The 14,563-nt window shown below is 59.8% G+C and overlaps 1 protein-coding gene across 1 annotated transcript; it reads left to right on the top strand.

Annotated features, from left to right (window-relative positions):
- Nucleotides 1-271: 271 nt before the first annotated feature.
- Nucleotides 272-14,032, top strand: LOC133264116 (uncharacterized). Its single transcript, XM_061444045.1, has 11 exons — nt 272-332; nt 410-450; nt 1,512-1,607; nt 4,555-4,686; nt 6,086-6,145; nt 6,253-6,408; nt 10,079-10,221; nt 11,211-11,358; nt 12,361-12,483; nt 13,178-13,235; nt 13,935-14,032. The coding sequence occupies exons 1-11, from the start codon at nt 275-277 to the stop codon at nt 14,030-14,032; spliced, it is 1,113 nt and encodes a 370-aa protein (XP_061300029.1). The 5' UTR covers nt 272-274.
- Nucleotides 14,033-14,563: the final 531 nt, after the last annotated feature.

The following is a 14,563-nucleotide window of genomic DNA, read 5'->3' as shown; positions in this document are numbered from 1 at the left end:
TGGGGGGGTATTTTCGGGGTCCTCGGGGGCGTATTTGGGGTCCCAAGGGGGTATTTGGGGTTCCAGGGGGTATTTGGGGGTTCTCGGGGGATATTTGGAGTTCCCATGGGGGGTATTTGGGCGTCTCGGGGGGTATTTGGGGTTCATGGGGGGGTATTTGGGGTTCTAGGGGGGTGTTTGGGGGTCTCGGGGGGTGTTTGGGGGTCTCAGGGGGTATTTGGGGGTCTCGGCTGTGATTTGCCCCCCCATTAATCCCTCCCACCAAGGCCCCCCTATGGCCGCCCCTCGCTGCCCCCTCCCTCCGCTGCCCAGGGGGCGGAGCCAAGACCCAGGTAAGGGGGGGGGGGAGGGCGGGGGGTGCTATTGGAGGTCATTGACCCCCATATCCCCCCACCCCCCCTCCCCCCAGGACCCCCCCTGACCCCACGGAGGCTGCAGCGTGACCCGGCGGTGAGGTCGTGACCCCGAGCCCACCCCCATAGCCCACCCCATAGCTCCCCCCTTAGCTCCCCCCCATCGCTCCCCCCATAGCCCACCCCATATCTCCCCCCATAGCTCCCCCTATAGCTCCCCATAGCTCCCCCGTAGCCCCCCATAGCCCCCCCATAGCTACCCCCATAGCCCCCCCATAGCTCCCCCCTATAGCCACGCCTTAGCCCCCCCATAGCTCCCGCTATAGCCCCCCATAGTTCCCCCACATAGCCCACCCCATATCTCCCCCATAGCTCCCCTATAGCTCCCCCATAGCTCCCCCATAGCCCCCCCCATAGCTCCCCCCATAGCCCACCCCATAAGCCCCCCCATAGCTCCCCCATAGCCCACCCCATAGCTCCCCCCCATAGCCCACCCCATAGCCCCCCCTTAGCTCCCCATAGCCCACCCCATAGCTCCTCCCCATAGCTCCCTCCCATAGCCCCCCCATACCTCCCCCCATAGCTCCCCCATAGCCCACCCCATAGCTCCCCCATAGCCCACCCCATAGTCCCCCCATAGCCTCCCCCCATAGCTCCACCCCATAGCTCCCCCCATAGCCCCCCCCATAGCCCCCCATAGCCCCCCCATAGCCCACCACATAGCTCCCCCCCATAGCCCCCCATAGCTCCCCCCATAGCTCCCCCATAGCCCACCCCATAGCTCCCCCCATAGCCCCCCCCCATAGCTCCCCCCATAGGTCCCCCATAGCCCACCCCATAGCCCCCCCCATAGCCCCCCATAGCTCCCCCATAGCCCACCCCATAGCTCCCCCCATAGCCCCCCCCATAGCCCCCCCCATAGCCCCCCCATAGCTCCCCCCATAGCCCCCCCCATAGCCTCCCTCCCATAGCCCCCCCCCATAGCTCCCCCCATAGCTCCCCCCATAGCCCACCCCATAGCTCCCCCCATAGCTCCCCCCCATAGCTCCCCCCATAGACCCCCCAATAGTTCCCCCCATAGCTCCCCCCATAGCTCCCCCATAGCCCCCCCATAGCTCCCCCCCATAGAGGCCCACGCTGACACCTCCGGGCCAGCAGGCGGCGCTGCGGGGCGGGCTGGGCCGGCTGCAGCTGCGCGCCGAGGAGGCCGCTCGGGTCTCGGCTCTCTACCGCCGCCTGGCGGCGCACCTGCAGGTACCGCGCTATGGCGGCCCCCTAGCGGCGAGGAGGACTCGTGGAGAACTTGGGGGTCCCTTTGGGGTCCCATTGATGTCCTTTTGGGGTCTCATTTGGGGGGGTCCCATTAGGGCTCCATTGGGGGGTCCCATTGATGTCCTTTGGGGTCTCATTTTGGGGGGGTCCCATTGGGGCTCCATTGGGGGGGGCCCATTGATGTCCTTTTGGGGTCTCATTTTGGGGGGTCCCATTAGGGCTCCATTGGGGGGGCCCATTGATGTCCTTTTGGGGTCTCATTTGGGGTGTCCCATTAGGGCTCCATTGGGGGGGTCCCATTGATGTCCTTTTGGGGTCTCATTTTGGGGGGGTCCCATTAGGGCTCCATTGGGGGGGTCCCATTGATGTCCTTTTGGGGTCTCATTTGGGGGGGTCCCATTAGGGCTCCATTGGGGGGGTCCCATTGATGTCCTTTTGGGGTCTCATTTGGGGGGGTCCCATTGGGGCTCCATTGGGGGGGTCCCATTGATGTCCTTTTGGGGTCTCATTTTGGGGGGGTCCCATTAGGGCTCCATTGGGGGGGTCCCATTGATGTCCTTTTGGGGTCTCATTTTGGGGGGGTCCCATTGGGGCTCCATTGGGGGGGCCCATTGATGTCCTTTTGGGGTCTCATTTGGGGGGGTCCCATTAGGGCTCCATTGGGGGGGTCCCATTGATGTCCTTTTGGGGTCTCATTTTGGGGGGGTCCCATTGGGGCTCCATTGGGGGGGCCCATTGATGTCCTTTTGGGGTCTCATTTGGGGGGGTCCCATTAGGGCTCCATTGGGGGGGCCCATTGATGTCCTTTTGGGGTCTCATTTGGGGGGGTCCCATTGGGGTCCCTTTGGGGGGTTCCCATTGAGGTCCCCATTGATGTCCTATTGGGGGGTTCCCATTGGGGGTTCCCATTGAGGTCCCATTGGGGTCCCTTTGGGGGATTCCCATTGAGGTCCCTTTGGGGTCCCATTGATGTCCTTTTGGGGTCTCATTTGGGAGGTCCCATTGGGGCTCCATTGGGGTCCCTTGGGGGGGTCCCATTGATGTCCTATTGGGGGGTTCACATTGAGGTCCCATTGGGGTCCCATTGATGTCCTAGTGGGGGGTTCCCATTGTGGGGGTTCCCACTGAGGTCCCTTTGGGGTCCCCATTGATGTCCTATTGGGGGGTTCCCATTACAGGGGTTCCCATTGGGGTCCCATTGAGGTCTCATTGGGTTCCCATTGAGATCCCATTGGGGTCCCATTGAGGTCCCATTGGATTCCCATTGAGGTCCCATTGAGGTCCCATTGGGTTCCCATTGAGGTCCCATTGGGTTACCATTGAGGTCCCATTGGGTTCCCATTGGGTTCCCATTGAGGTCCCATTGGGTTCCCACTGAGGTCCCATTGGGTTCCCATTGAGATCCCATTGAGGTCCCATTGGGTTCCCATTGAGATCCCATTGGGTTCCCATTGAGATCCCATTGGGTTCGCATTGAGGTCCCATTGAGGTCCCATTGGGTTCCCACTGAGGTCCCATTGGGTTCCCATTGAGATCCCGTTGAGGTCCCATCGGGGTCCCATTGTGGTCTCATTGAGGTCCCATTGGGTTCCCATTGGGTTCCCATTGAGGTCCCATTGAGGTCCCATTGAGGGCCCATTGGGGTCCCATTGAGGTCCCATTGGGTTCCCACTGAGGTCCCATTGAGGTCCCATTGGGTTCTTATTGAGATCTCATTGGGTTCCCATTGGGGTCCCATTGGGTTCCCATTGGGTTCCCCTTGAGGTCCCATTGGGTTCCCACTGAGGTCCCATTGAGGTCCCATTGGGTTCTTATTGAGATCTCATTGGTTTCCCATTGGGTTCCCCTTGAGGTCCCATTGGGTTTCCACTGAGGTCCCATTGGGGTCACATTGAGTTCCCATTGTGGTCTCATTGAGGTCCCATTGAGTTCCCATTGGGGTCCCATTGAGGTCTTATTGGGTTCCCATTGTGGTCCCATTGAGATCCCATCGGGTTCCCATTGAGATCCCATTGGGTTCCCATTGAGGTCCCATTGAGGTCCCATTGAGGTCCCATTGGGTTCCCATTGAGGTCCCATTGGGTTCCCATTGGGTTCCCATTGAGGTCCCATTGGGTTCCCATTGAGATCCCATTGGGTTCCCATTGTGGTCCCATTGAGATCCCATTGGGTTCCCATTGAGGTCCCATTGGGTTCCCACTGAGGTCCCATTGAGGTCCCATTGGGTTCCCATTGTGGTCCCATTGAGATCCCATCGGGTTCCCATTGAGATCCCATAGGGTTCCCATTGAGGTCCTATTGAGGTCCCATTGGGTTCCCATTGAGGTCCCATTGGGTTCCCAATGAGGTCCCATTGAGGTCCCATTGGGTTCCCATTGAGGTCCCATTGGGTTCCCACTGAGGTCCCATTGCGTTCCCATTGGGTTCCCATTGAGGTCCCATTGGGTTCCCACTGAGATCCCATTGGGTTCCCATTGAGGTCCCATTGGGTTCCCATTGAGGTCCCATTGAGATCCCATTGGGGTCCCATTGGGTTCCCACTGAGGTCCCATTGAAGTCCCATTGGGTTCCCATTTTGGTCCCATTGAGGTCCCATTGGGTTCCCATTGGGTTCCCATTGAGGTCCCATTGCGTTCCCATTGAAGTCCCATTGGGGGGGGGTCCCACTCTTGCCCTGGGCAGGGGTCCCCTTGGGTTCCCAGTGGGGGGGACCCATTGATGTCCCATTGAGCTTATGATGGGGTCCCATTGAGGTCCTATGTGGAGGTTCCCATTGGGGGGCTCCAGGGCTGGGCCATTGGGGTCCCATTGAGATCCCATTGGGTTCCCATTGAGGTCCCATTGGGTTCCCATTGAGGTCCCATTGGGGTCCCCTCCATGTCCCATTGGGGGGGTCCCACACCCGTACCCGGTCACCCCCCCCCCATAGGCCGAGGCTCGGGCTCAGAGGGGGCGGCTCCAGGCGCTGGAGGCGGAGCTGAGGGAGCGGCGGCGGCGGCTGCGGGACCTGCGGGAGGGGCAGGTGGGGGCTATGGGGCACAATGGGGGGCTATGGGGCGCAGTGGGTGTCTATAGGGCACAAGGGGTTCTATGGGGCACAAGGGAGTCTATGGGGCACAATGGGGGCTATGGGGCACAATGGGGGCTATGGGGCACAAGGGGGGCTATGGGGCACAATGGGGGGCTATGGGGCACAATGGGTGCCTATATGGCACAATGGGGGCTATGGGGCACAATGGGTGCCTATGGGGCGCAATGGGGCTTATGGGGCACAATGGGGCCTATGGGGCACAATGGGTATCTGGGGCACAATGGGGGCTATGGGGCACAATGGGTGCCTATGGGGCACAATGGGGCACAATGGGTTCTGTGGGGCACAATGGGGGCTATGAGGCACAATGGGGGTGATGGGGACAATGGGTGTCTATGGGGCACAATGGGTGTCTATAGGGCACAAGGGGGGCTATGGGTCACAATGGGTGTCTATGGGGCACAATGGGGGCTATAATGCACAGTGGGTGTCTATGGGGCACAATGGGTGTCTATAGGGCACAAGGGGGGCTATGGGTCACAGTGGGTGTCTATGGGGCACAGTGGGGGCTATGATGCACAGTGGGTGTCTATGGGGCACAATGGGTGTCTATAGGGCACAAAGGGGGCTATGGGGCGCAATGGGAGCTATGGGGCACAATGGGGGCTATTGGGCACAATCAGTGTCTATGAGACACAATGGGTATGTATGGGGCACAATGGGTATCTATGGGGCTCAATGGGGTCTATAGGGCTCAATGAGGTCCATGAGGCACAATGGGTATCTATGCGGCTCAATGGGGGCTATGGGACACAATGGGGGGCTATGGGACACAATGGGTGTCTATGGGGCACAATGGGGGCTATGGGGCTCAATGGGTGGCTATGGGACACAAAGGGGGACTATGGGACACAGTGGGGGCTATAGGGCACAAGGGTGTCTATGGGGCACAGTGGGACCTATGGGGCACAATGGGTGTCTATAGAGCACAATGGGGGCTATTGGGCACAATAGGGGCTATGGGGCACAATGGATGTGTGTGTGTGCAAAATGGGTATCTATGGGGCTCAATGGGGTCTATAGGGCTCAATGAGGTCTATGAGGCACAATGGGGGTCTATGGGGCTCAATAGGGTCTATGGGGCTCAATGGGGTCTATAGGGCTCAATGGGTGTCTATGGGGCTCAATGGGGTCTATGGGGCTCAATGGGGTCTATAGGGCTCAATGAGGTCTATGAGGCACAATGGGTGTCTATGGGGCTCAATGGGGTCTATGGGGCTCAATGGCGTCTATGGGGCTCAATGGGGTCTATAGGGCTCAATGAGGTCTATGAGGCACAATGGGTGTCTATGGGGCTCAATGGGGTCTATGGGGCACAATGAGAGCTGTGGTTCACGGTGGGTTCTTGTCTCAGCGCCGTCACCCGCAGGTGGGGGGGCTCAGGCTCCGGGAACTGGAGGAGGAAGCAGAGCAGGACCCACAGATGCCGGTACCGGGAGGGGGGGCATTTATGGGTCTGGAGATGGCACTTGTGGGTCCGGGGGGGGGGTGTCCCGTGGGTCCAGGGGGGTCACGTGGTTGCGTCCCCGCCCGCAGCAGCTCCTCCCTCCCTGCGAGTCCCCAGAGCTGGACCCAGAGCCGGAGGGGGCCCCCCCTGAGTGCACTTCGGAGGCCCCGCCCCCGACGCTGGCCCCGCCCCCGGCCTCGCCAAGGCCCCGCCCCCGAGACCTCCCCGGCAGCATCAGGACCGAGGTGAGACCCATGTGACCCCAAGTGGCATCACGTGATCCCGGGTCCATGACCCAAATCTATCGCCGTCTCTATGGACCCTATCGCCGTCTCTATGGTCTCCATCGCCGTCTCTATGGTCTCTATCGCTGTCTCTATCGCCATCTCTATGGTCCCCATCGCCGTCTCTATCGCCATCTCTATGGTCCCCATCGCCATCTCTATGGTCCCTATCGCAGTCTCTATGATCCCTATTGCCGTCTCTATGGTCTCTATCGCCATCTCTATGGTCCCCATCGCCGTCTCTATGGTCCCTATCGCAGTCTCTACGATCCCTTATCGCTGTCTCTATGGTCTCTATTGCTATCCCTATGGTCTCTATCGCTATCTCTATGGTCTCTATCGCAGTCTCTATGGTCCCTATCGCCGTCTCTATGGTCTCTATCGCCATCTCTATGGTCCCCATCGCCGTCTCTATGGTCCCTATCGCAGTCTCTACGATCCCTATTGCCGTCTCTATGGTCTCTATCGCTGCCTCCATCACTATCACCATCTCTATGGTCTCCATCACTGTCTCTATGGCCCCTATCGCCGTCTCTATGGTCTCCATCGCTGTCTCTATGGTCCCTATCGCTGCCTCAATCACTATCGCTGTCTCTACGGTCACTATTGCCATCTCTATGGTCTCTATCGCTATCTCTATGGTCTCTATCGCTATCTCTATGGTCTCTATCGCCGTCCCTATGGTCCCTATCGCAGTCTCTATCGTCCCTATCGCCATCTCTATGGTCTCTATCGCCGTCCCTATGGTCCCTATCGCCGTCTCTATGGTCTCTATCGCCATCTCTATGGTCTCTATCGCCATCTCTATGGTCCCTATCGCCGTCTCTATGGTCCCTATCGCCGTCTCTATGGTCTCTATCGCCATCTCTATGGTCCCCATCGCCGTCTCTATCGCCATCTCTATGGTCTCCATCGCCGTCTCTATGGTCTCTATCGCCATCTCTATGGTCCCCATCGCCGTCTCTATGGTCCCTATCGCAGTCTCTACGATCCCTATTGCCGTCTCTATGGTCTCTATCGCTGCCTCCATCACTATCACCATCTCTATGGTCTCCATCACTGTCTCTATGGCCCCTATCGCCGTCTCTATGGTCTCTATCGCTGTCTCTATGGTCCCTATCGCTGCCTCAATCACTATCGCTGTCTCTACGGTCACTATCGCCATCTCTATGGTCTCTATCGCCGTCCCTATGGTCCCTATTGCCGTCTCTATGGTCTCTATCGCCGTCTCTATGGTCTCTATCGCAGTCTCTATGGTCCCTATCGCCATCTCTATGGTCTCTATCGCCGTCCCTATGGTCCCTATCGCCGTCTCTATGGTCTCTATCGCCATCTCTATGGTCTCTATCGCCATCTCTATGGTCCCTATCGCCGTCTCTATGGTCCCTATCGCCGTCTCTATGGTCTCTATCGCCATCTCTATGGTCCACATCGCCATCTCTATGGTCCCTATCGCTGTCTCTATGGTCTCTATCGCCGTCTCTATGGTCTCTATCGCCGTCTCTATGGTCTCTATCGCCGTCTCTATGGTCTCTATCGCTATCTCTATGGTCCCTATCGCCATCTCTATGGTCCCTATCGCCGTCTCTATGGTCTCTATCGCTATCTCTATGGTCTCTATCGCTATCTCTATGGTCTCTATAGCCGTCCCTATGGTCCCTATCGCTGTCTCTATGGTCTCTATCGCAGTCTCTATGGTCTCTATCACCATCTCTATGGTCTCTATCGCCGTCTCTATGGTCCCTATCGCCATCTCTATGGTCCCTATCGCTATCTCTATGGTCTCTATCGCCGTCCCTATGGTCCCTATTGCCGTCTCTATGGTCTCTATCGCAGTCTCTATGGTCCCTATCGCCATCTCTATGGTCTCTATCGCCGTCCCTATGGTCCCTATCGCCGTCTCTATGGTCTCTATCGCCATCTCTATGGTCCGCATCGCCATCTCTATGGTCCCTATCGCCGTCTCTATGGTCCCTATCGCCGTCTCTATGGTCCACATCGCCATCTCTATGGTCCCTATTGCTATCTCTATGGTCCCTATCACTGTCTCTATTGCCGCCTCCATCACTCTCTATTGCCGTCTCTATGGTCCGCATCGCCATCTGTATGGTCCCTATCGCCGTCTCTATGGTCCCTGTCGCCGTCTCTATGGTCCCTCTCCCTGTCTCTATGGTCCCTATCGCCGTCTCTATGGTCCCTCTCCCTGTCTCTATGGTCCCTATCGCCATCTCCATGGTCTCTATCGCCATGTCTATGGTCCCTATCGCCATCTCTATGGTCCCTATTGCTCTCTCTGTTGTCCCTATCGCTATCTCTATGGTCTCTATCGCCATCTCTATGGTACCTATCGCCGTCTCTATGGTCCCTAGCGCTGTCTCTATGATCCCTCTCTATGGTCCCTATCTCTGTGGTCCCCATCGCCATCTCTATGGTCCCTATCTCCGTCTCTATGGTCCCTCTCCCTGTCTCTATGGTCCCTATCGCCGTCTCTATGGTCCCTATCGCCGTCTCTGTGGTCCCTATCGCCATCTCTATGGTCTCTATCGCCGTCTCTATGGTCCCTATCGCCGTCTCTATGGTCTCTATTGCCGTCTCTATGGTCCCTCTCCCTGTCTCTATGGTCCCTATCGCCGTCTCTGTGGTCCCTATCGCCATCTCTATGGTCCCTATCGCCGTCTCTATGGTCCCTATCGCCGTCTCTATGGTCTCTATCGCCGTCTCTATGGTCCCTCTCCCCGTCTCTATGGTCCCTATCGCCGTCTCTATGGTCCCTCTCCCTGTCTCTATGGTCCCTATCGCCGTCTCTATGGGCCCTTATCGCCGTCTCTATGGTCCCTATCACCGTCTCTATGGTCCCTATCGCCGTCTCTATGGTCTCTATCACCGTCTCTATGGTCTCTATCGCCGTCTCTATGGTCTCTATCGCTATCTCTATGGTCCCTATCACCGTCTCTATGGTCTCTATCGCCGTCTCTATGGTCTCTGTCGCCGTCTCTATGGTCTCTATCGCCGTCTCTATGGTCCCTATCGCCGTCTCTATCGCCATCTCTATGGTCTCTATCGCCATCTCTATGGTCCCTATCGCCGTCTCTATGGTCCCTATCGCCATCTCTATGGTCTCTATCGCCGTCTCTATGGTCTCTATCGCCATATCTATGGTCTCTATCGCCAACTCTATGGTCTCTATCGCCATCTCTATGGTCTCTATCGCCGTCTCTATGGTCCCTCTCCCCGTCTCTATGGTCCCTATCGCCGTCTCTATGGTCCCTCTCCCTGTCTCTATGGTCCCTATCGCCGTCTCTATGGGCCCTTATCGCCGTCTCTATGGTCCCTATCACCGTCTCTATGGTCCCTATCGCCGTCTCTATGGTCCCTATCACCGTCTCTATGGTCTCTATCGCCGTCTCTATGGTCTCTATCGCCGTCTCTATGGTCTCTATCGCCGTCTCTATGGTCCCTATCGCCGTCTCTATCGCCATCTCTATGGTCTCTATCGCCGTCTCTATGGTCCCTATCGCCGTCTCTATGGTCCCTATCGCCATCTCTATGGTCCCTATCGCCGTCTCTATGGTCTCTATCGCCGTCTCTATGGTCTCTATCGCTGCCTCCATCTCTCTCTATCGCCCCCCAGCGCAGTCTCCGCCCATCCCTGCTCCCGCCGCTGGGGGCGCTGTCGGCCGCGCAGGATCGGGCCCTTCGGGAGCTGCGCTCGGAGGTGGCGGCGCTGGAGCAGCGGCTGCAGGAGCTGAGGCACCGCGGGGGGGACCGGAGAGGGTCAGGGGGGAGCGGGGCCATGGGGGGGGGGTGCTATGGGGCAGTCCTTATGGGGTCCCTATGGGGCAGTCCTTATGGGGTCCCTATGGGGCAGTCCTTATGGGGTGGGCTCTATGGTGGTCCCTATCGGGCGTCCCTTTGGGGGTCCTATAGGGGGGTCTCTCTGGGGGGTCCCTATGGGGGATTTCTATGGGGGGTCTTTATGGGGTCCCTATGGGGGAGTCCTTATGGGGGGGTCTCTATGGCGGGTCTTTAAAGGGGCCCCTATGGGGGTCCCTATCGGGGGTCCCTTTGGGGGTCCTGGGGGGGTCTCTATGGCGGGTCCCTAAAGGGGTCCCTATGGGGATCCCTATGGGGGGTACCTCTGGGGGTCCTTATGGTGGTCCCTATCGGGGGTCCCTTTTGGGGTCCTATGGGGGGTCTCTATGGCGGGTCCCTATGGGTGTCCTATGGGGGGGTTCTATGGAGGGTACCTATGGGGGGTCCCTATGGGGCAGTCCTTATGGGGGGGTCTCTATGGCAGGTCCCTAAAAGGGTCCCTATGGGGGTCCTGTAAGGGGGTCTCTATGGTGGGTCCCTATGGGTGTCCTGTAGGGGGGTTTCAATGGGGGGTCTCTATGGGGATCTCTATGGGGGGTACCTCTGGGGTTCCCTATGGGTTTCCTACGGGGGGTTCTCCATGGGGGAGGCCGTTTGGGGGGGGGGGTCCCAATGGGGTGGGTCCCTATGTGGTGTCCCTATTGGGATCCCTATGGGGGGTACCTCTGGGAGCCCCTATGTGGAGTCTGTATTGGGCTCTCTATGGGGTGTAACTATGGGGGTCCCTATGGGGCGGTCCCTATGGAGCAGTTCCTATGGGGGTCATATGGGGGTCCCTATGGGGGTCATACGGGTGGGGTCTTTATTTGGGTGTCCTGGGGGGGGTCCCTATAGTGGGGTCCCTATGGGGCTGTTGCCGTGGGTCCCACTTGTGGGTCCCGTGGGGCCAGGTCCCGCCGTGGGGCGGAGCCGCTGCAGCGGCGCCTGCGGGAGGCGGAGCGGGGCCGGGATCGAGCCCGCAGGGACCTGGAGGAGCTGAACAGGACCTTGGAGAGCGGCGCCGTGGGGCTGGGGCTGCTGCTGGAGCGCCTGGGGCTGGTGAGGGCGGGGCCATGGGGCGGGGATGGGGCCATGGGGTAGGGGGTGTGGGGCTATGGGGCAGGATGTGGGGCCCATGGGGTAGGGGGTGTGGGGCTATGGGGCAGGATGTGGGGCTCATGGGGCAGGGTGTGGGGCTATGGGGTAGGATGTGGGGACGATGGGGCAGGATGTGGAGCCCATGGGGTAGGGGGTGTGGGGCTACGGGGTAGGATGTGGGGCCCATGGGGTACGGGGTGTGGGGCTACGGGGTAGGATGTGGGGCCCATGGGGTAGGGGGTGTGGGGCTATGGGGTAGGATATGCAGCCCACGGGGTAGGGGGTGTGGGGCTATGGGGTTAGGATGTGGGCCCCATGGGGCAGGATGTAGGGCCCACGGGATAGGGGGTAGGAGCTATGGGGTAGGATGTGGGGCCCATGGGGTAGGGGGTGTGGGGCTATGGGGTAGGATGTGGGGCCCATGGGGTAGGGGATGTGGGACTATGGGGCAGTATGTGGAGCCAATGGGGCAGGATGTGGGGCCATGGGGCAGAGGGTGTGGGGCTATGGGGCAGGATATGCAGCCCATGGGGTAGGGGGTGTGGGGCCCGTGGGGCAGGATATGCAGCCCATGAGGTAGGGGGTGTGGGGCCTGTGGGGCAGGATGTGGGGCCCATGGGGTAGGGGCTGTGGGGCTATGGGGCAGGACATGGGGCACATGTGGTAGGGGCTGTGGGGCTATGGGGCAGGATATGCAGCCCATGGGGTAAGGGGTGTGGGGCCCGTGGGGCAGGATGTGGGGCCCATGGGGTAGGGGCTGTGGGGCTATGGGGCAGGATGTGGGGCCCATGGGGTAGGATATGGGGCCATGGGGCAGAGGGTGTGGGGCTATGGGGCAGGATATGCAGCCCATGGGGTAGGGGGTGTGGGGCTATGGGGCAGGATGTGGGGCTATGGGGCAGGATGTGGGGCTATGGGGCAGGACGTATGGTCCCACCCCATGGCAGCTGTGGGTCCCAGCAGGACGAAGGGCGCCCCCTGGCGGTGCCGCAGCTCCTCGCGCTGGTGCGGGCAGGGATCGAGGCTCTGCGAGAGGGGGGGCGGGGCCAGCGCCGAGCCCCGCCCCCCCCCAGCGCCCCCCCCCAGGTGAGAGCGGGGCTGGGGCCTGGGCTGTTATGGGGGTCAGTGGGGGCAATGGGGGGCAATGGGGCTCAATGGGGGTCAATATGGATCAATGGGGGTCAGTGGGGGGCAATGATGAGCAATGGGGCTCAATGGGAGTCAATGGAGGTCAATGGAAATCAATGGGGGTCAATATGGATCAATGGGGGGCAATGGGGATCAATGGGGGGCAATGGGGATCAATGGAGGGGAATGGGAGTCAATGGGGGTCAAAGGGTTCAATGGGGATCAATGGGGGGCAATGGGGAGCCATAGGGCTCAATGGGAGTCAATGGAGATCAATGGGGGTCAAAGGGTTCAATGGGGATCAATGGGGATCAGTGGGGGCAATGGGGATCAATGGGGGGCAGTGGGGGGCAATGGCGATCAATGGGGGACAATGGGGCTCAATGGGAGTCAATGGAGATCAATGGGGGTCAAAGGGTTCAATGGGGATCAATGGGGGGGGCAATGGGGATCAATGGGGGACAACAGGGGGCAATGGGGATCAATGGGGGGCAATGGGGCTCAATGGAGAGCAATAGGGCTCAATGTGAGTCAGTGGAGATCAATGGGGGTCAAAGGGTTCAATGGGGATCAATGGGGGGGCAATGGGGATCAATGGGGGGCAATGGGGCCATTGAGGGTCCCTGACCCACTTTGGGGTCCCCCCCCACAGCTGCAGTGTGAAGACCCCGACACTGAGGACCCCACAGAGCTGCCCCATAGCTCGGACGGTGAGGGGGAGGATGTGTGCTATGGGGTGATGGGTGCTATAGGGGCTCTGAGGGGATGGGGGTTACGGGTGCTATGGGGCAATGGGTACTATGGGGTGATGGGTGCTATGGGGCAATGGGTGCTATGGGGTGATGGGGGATTATGGTGTCTATTGAAAGCTATGGGGCTGCTGTGGCAGCCATAGGGTGGGTGTGGGGCAGCCATGGAGCCCTATGGGGGGCTATAGGGCTCTGTGGGGTGCTTTGGGGCAGCCATGGGGCAGCCATGGAGCCCTATGGGGGGCTATAGGGCTCTGTGGGGTGCTTTGGGTCAGCCATGGAGCCCTATGGGGGGCTATAGGGCTCTGTGGGGTGCTTTGGGGCAGCCATGGAGCCCTATGGGGGGCTATAGGGCTCTGTGGGGTGCTTTGGGGCAGCCATGGAACCCTATGGGGGGCTATAGGGCTCTGTGGGGTGCTTTGGGTCAGCCATGGGGCAGCCATGGAGCCCTATGGGGGGCTATAGGGCTCTGTGGGGTTTTTTGGGGCAGCCATGGGGCAGCCATGGAGCCCTATGGGGGGCTATAGGGCTCTGTGGGGTGCTTTGGGGCAGCCATGGGGCAGCCATGGAGCCCTATGGGGGGCTATAGGGCTCTGTGGGGTGCTTTGGGGCAGCCATGGGTCGCAATGGGGCTCTATGGGGCTGACCCTGTGCCCCCAGAGGATGGCGCCGCCCCGCCTGCGGCCCCCCCGTCCCGCGCCGCCATCAAGACCCAATCCCGGCTCCTGCTGGAGGGGCACAGGGGGGGGCCCCACTGAGAGCAGAGACCCCCCTGTGACCCCATTGCCCCCATGGCCCCCATTGCTCCCATTGCCCCCCATTATCCCCATTGACCCCCTTACCCCATTGACTCCATTACCCCCATTGGCCCCATTGCTCCCCTTACCCCATTGCCCCCATTGCTCCCATTGACCCCCATTATCCCCATTGTCCCCTTTACCCCATTGACTCCATTACCCCCTTACCCCATTGCCCCCATTGTCCCCATTACCCCATTGCCCCCATTACCCCCATGGACCCCATTGCTCCCATTGACCCCTTTACCCCATTGACCCCATTACCCCCCTTACCCCATTGACCCTATTGCCCCCATTACCCCCATTGGCCCCATTACCCCCATTGACCCATTGACCCCCTTACCCCATTTTCCCCATTGAACCCATTACCCCCATTGACCTCATTGCCCCCCTTACCCCATTGCCCCCATTGTCCCCCTTACCCCATTGCCCCCATTACCCCATTTCCCCCATTGCTCTCATTGACCCCCTTACCCTATTGTCCCCATTGCC

This window comes from Pezoporus flaviventris, unplaced genomic scaffold, assembly GCF_033815535.1.
Source record: "Pezoporus flaviventris isolate CSIRO_AGI_PZ_B2104156 unplaced genomic scaffold, CSIRO_AGI_Pfla_v1 ptg000613l, whole genome shotgun sequence".
In the NCBI taxonomy this organism is placed as follows: domain Eukaryota; kingdom Metazoa; phylum Chordata; class Aves; order Psittaciformes; family Psittacidae; genus Pezoporus; species Pezoporus flaviventris.
This window is presented reverse-complemented; position numbering and strand designations above follow the sequence as displayed.

Bases quoted from the DNA above. Each gene is read 5' to 3' on its own strand.
- LOC133264116 (XM_061444045.1), top strand. From the start codon at position 275: ATGGCCGCCCCTCGCTGCCCCCTCCCTCCGCTGCCCAGGGGGCGGAGC. The intron at 333-409 runs GTAAGGGGGGGG...CCCTCCCCCCAG, and splicing joins GGGGCGGAGCCAAGACCCAG to GACCCCCCCTGACCCCACGG. The intron at 1,608-4,554 runs GTACCGCGCTAT...CCCCCCCCATAG, and splicing joins GCCTGGCGGCGCACCTGCAG to GCCGAGGCTCGGGCTCAGAG.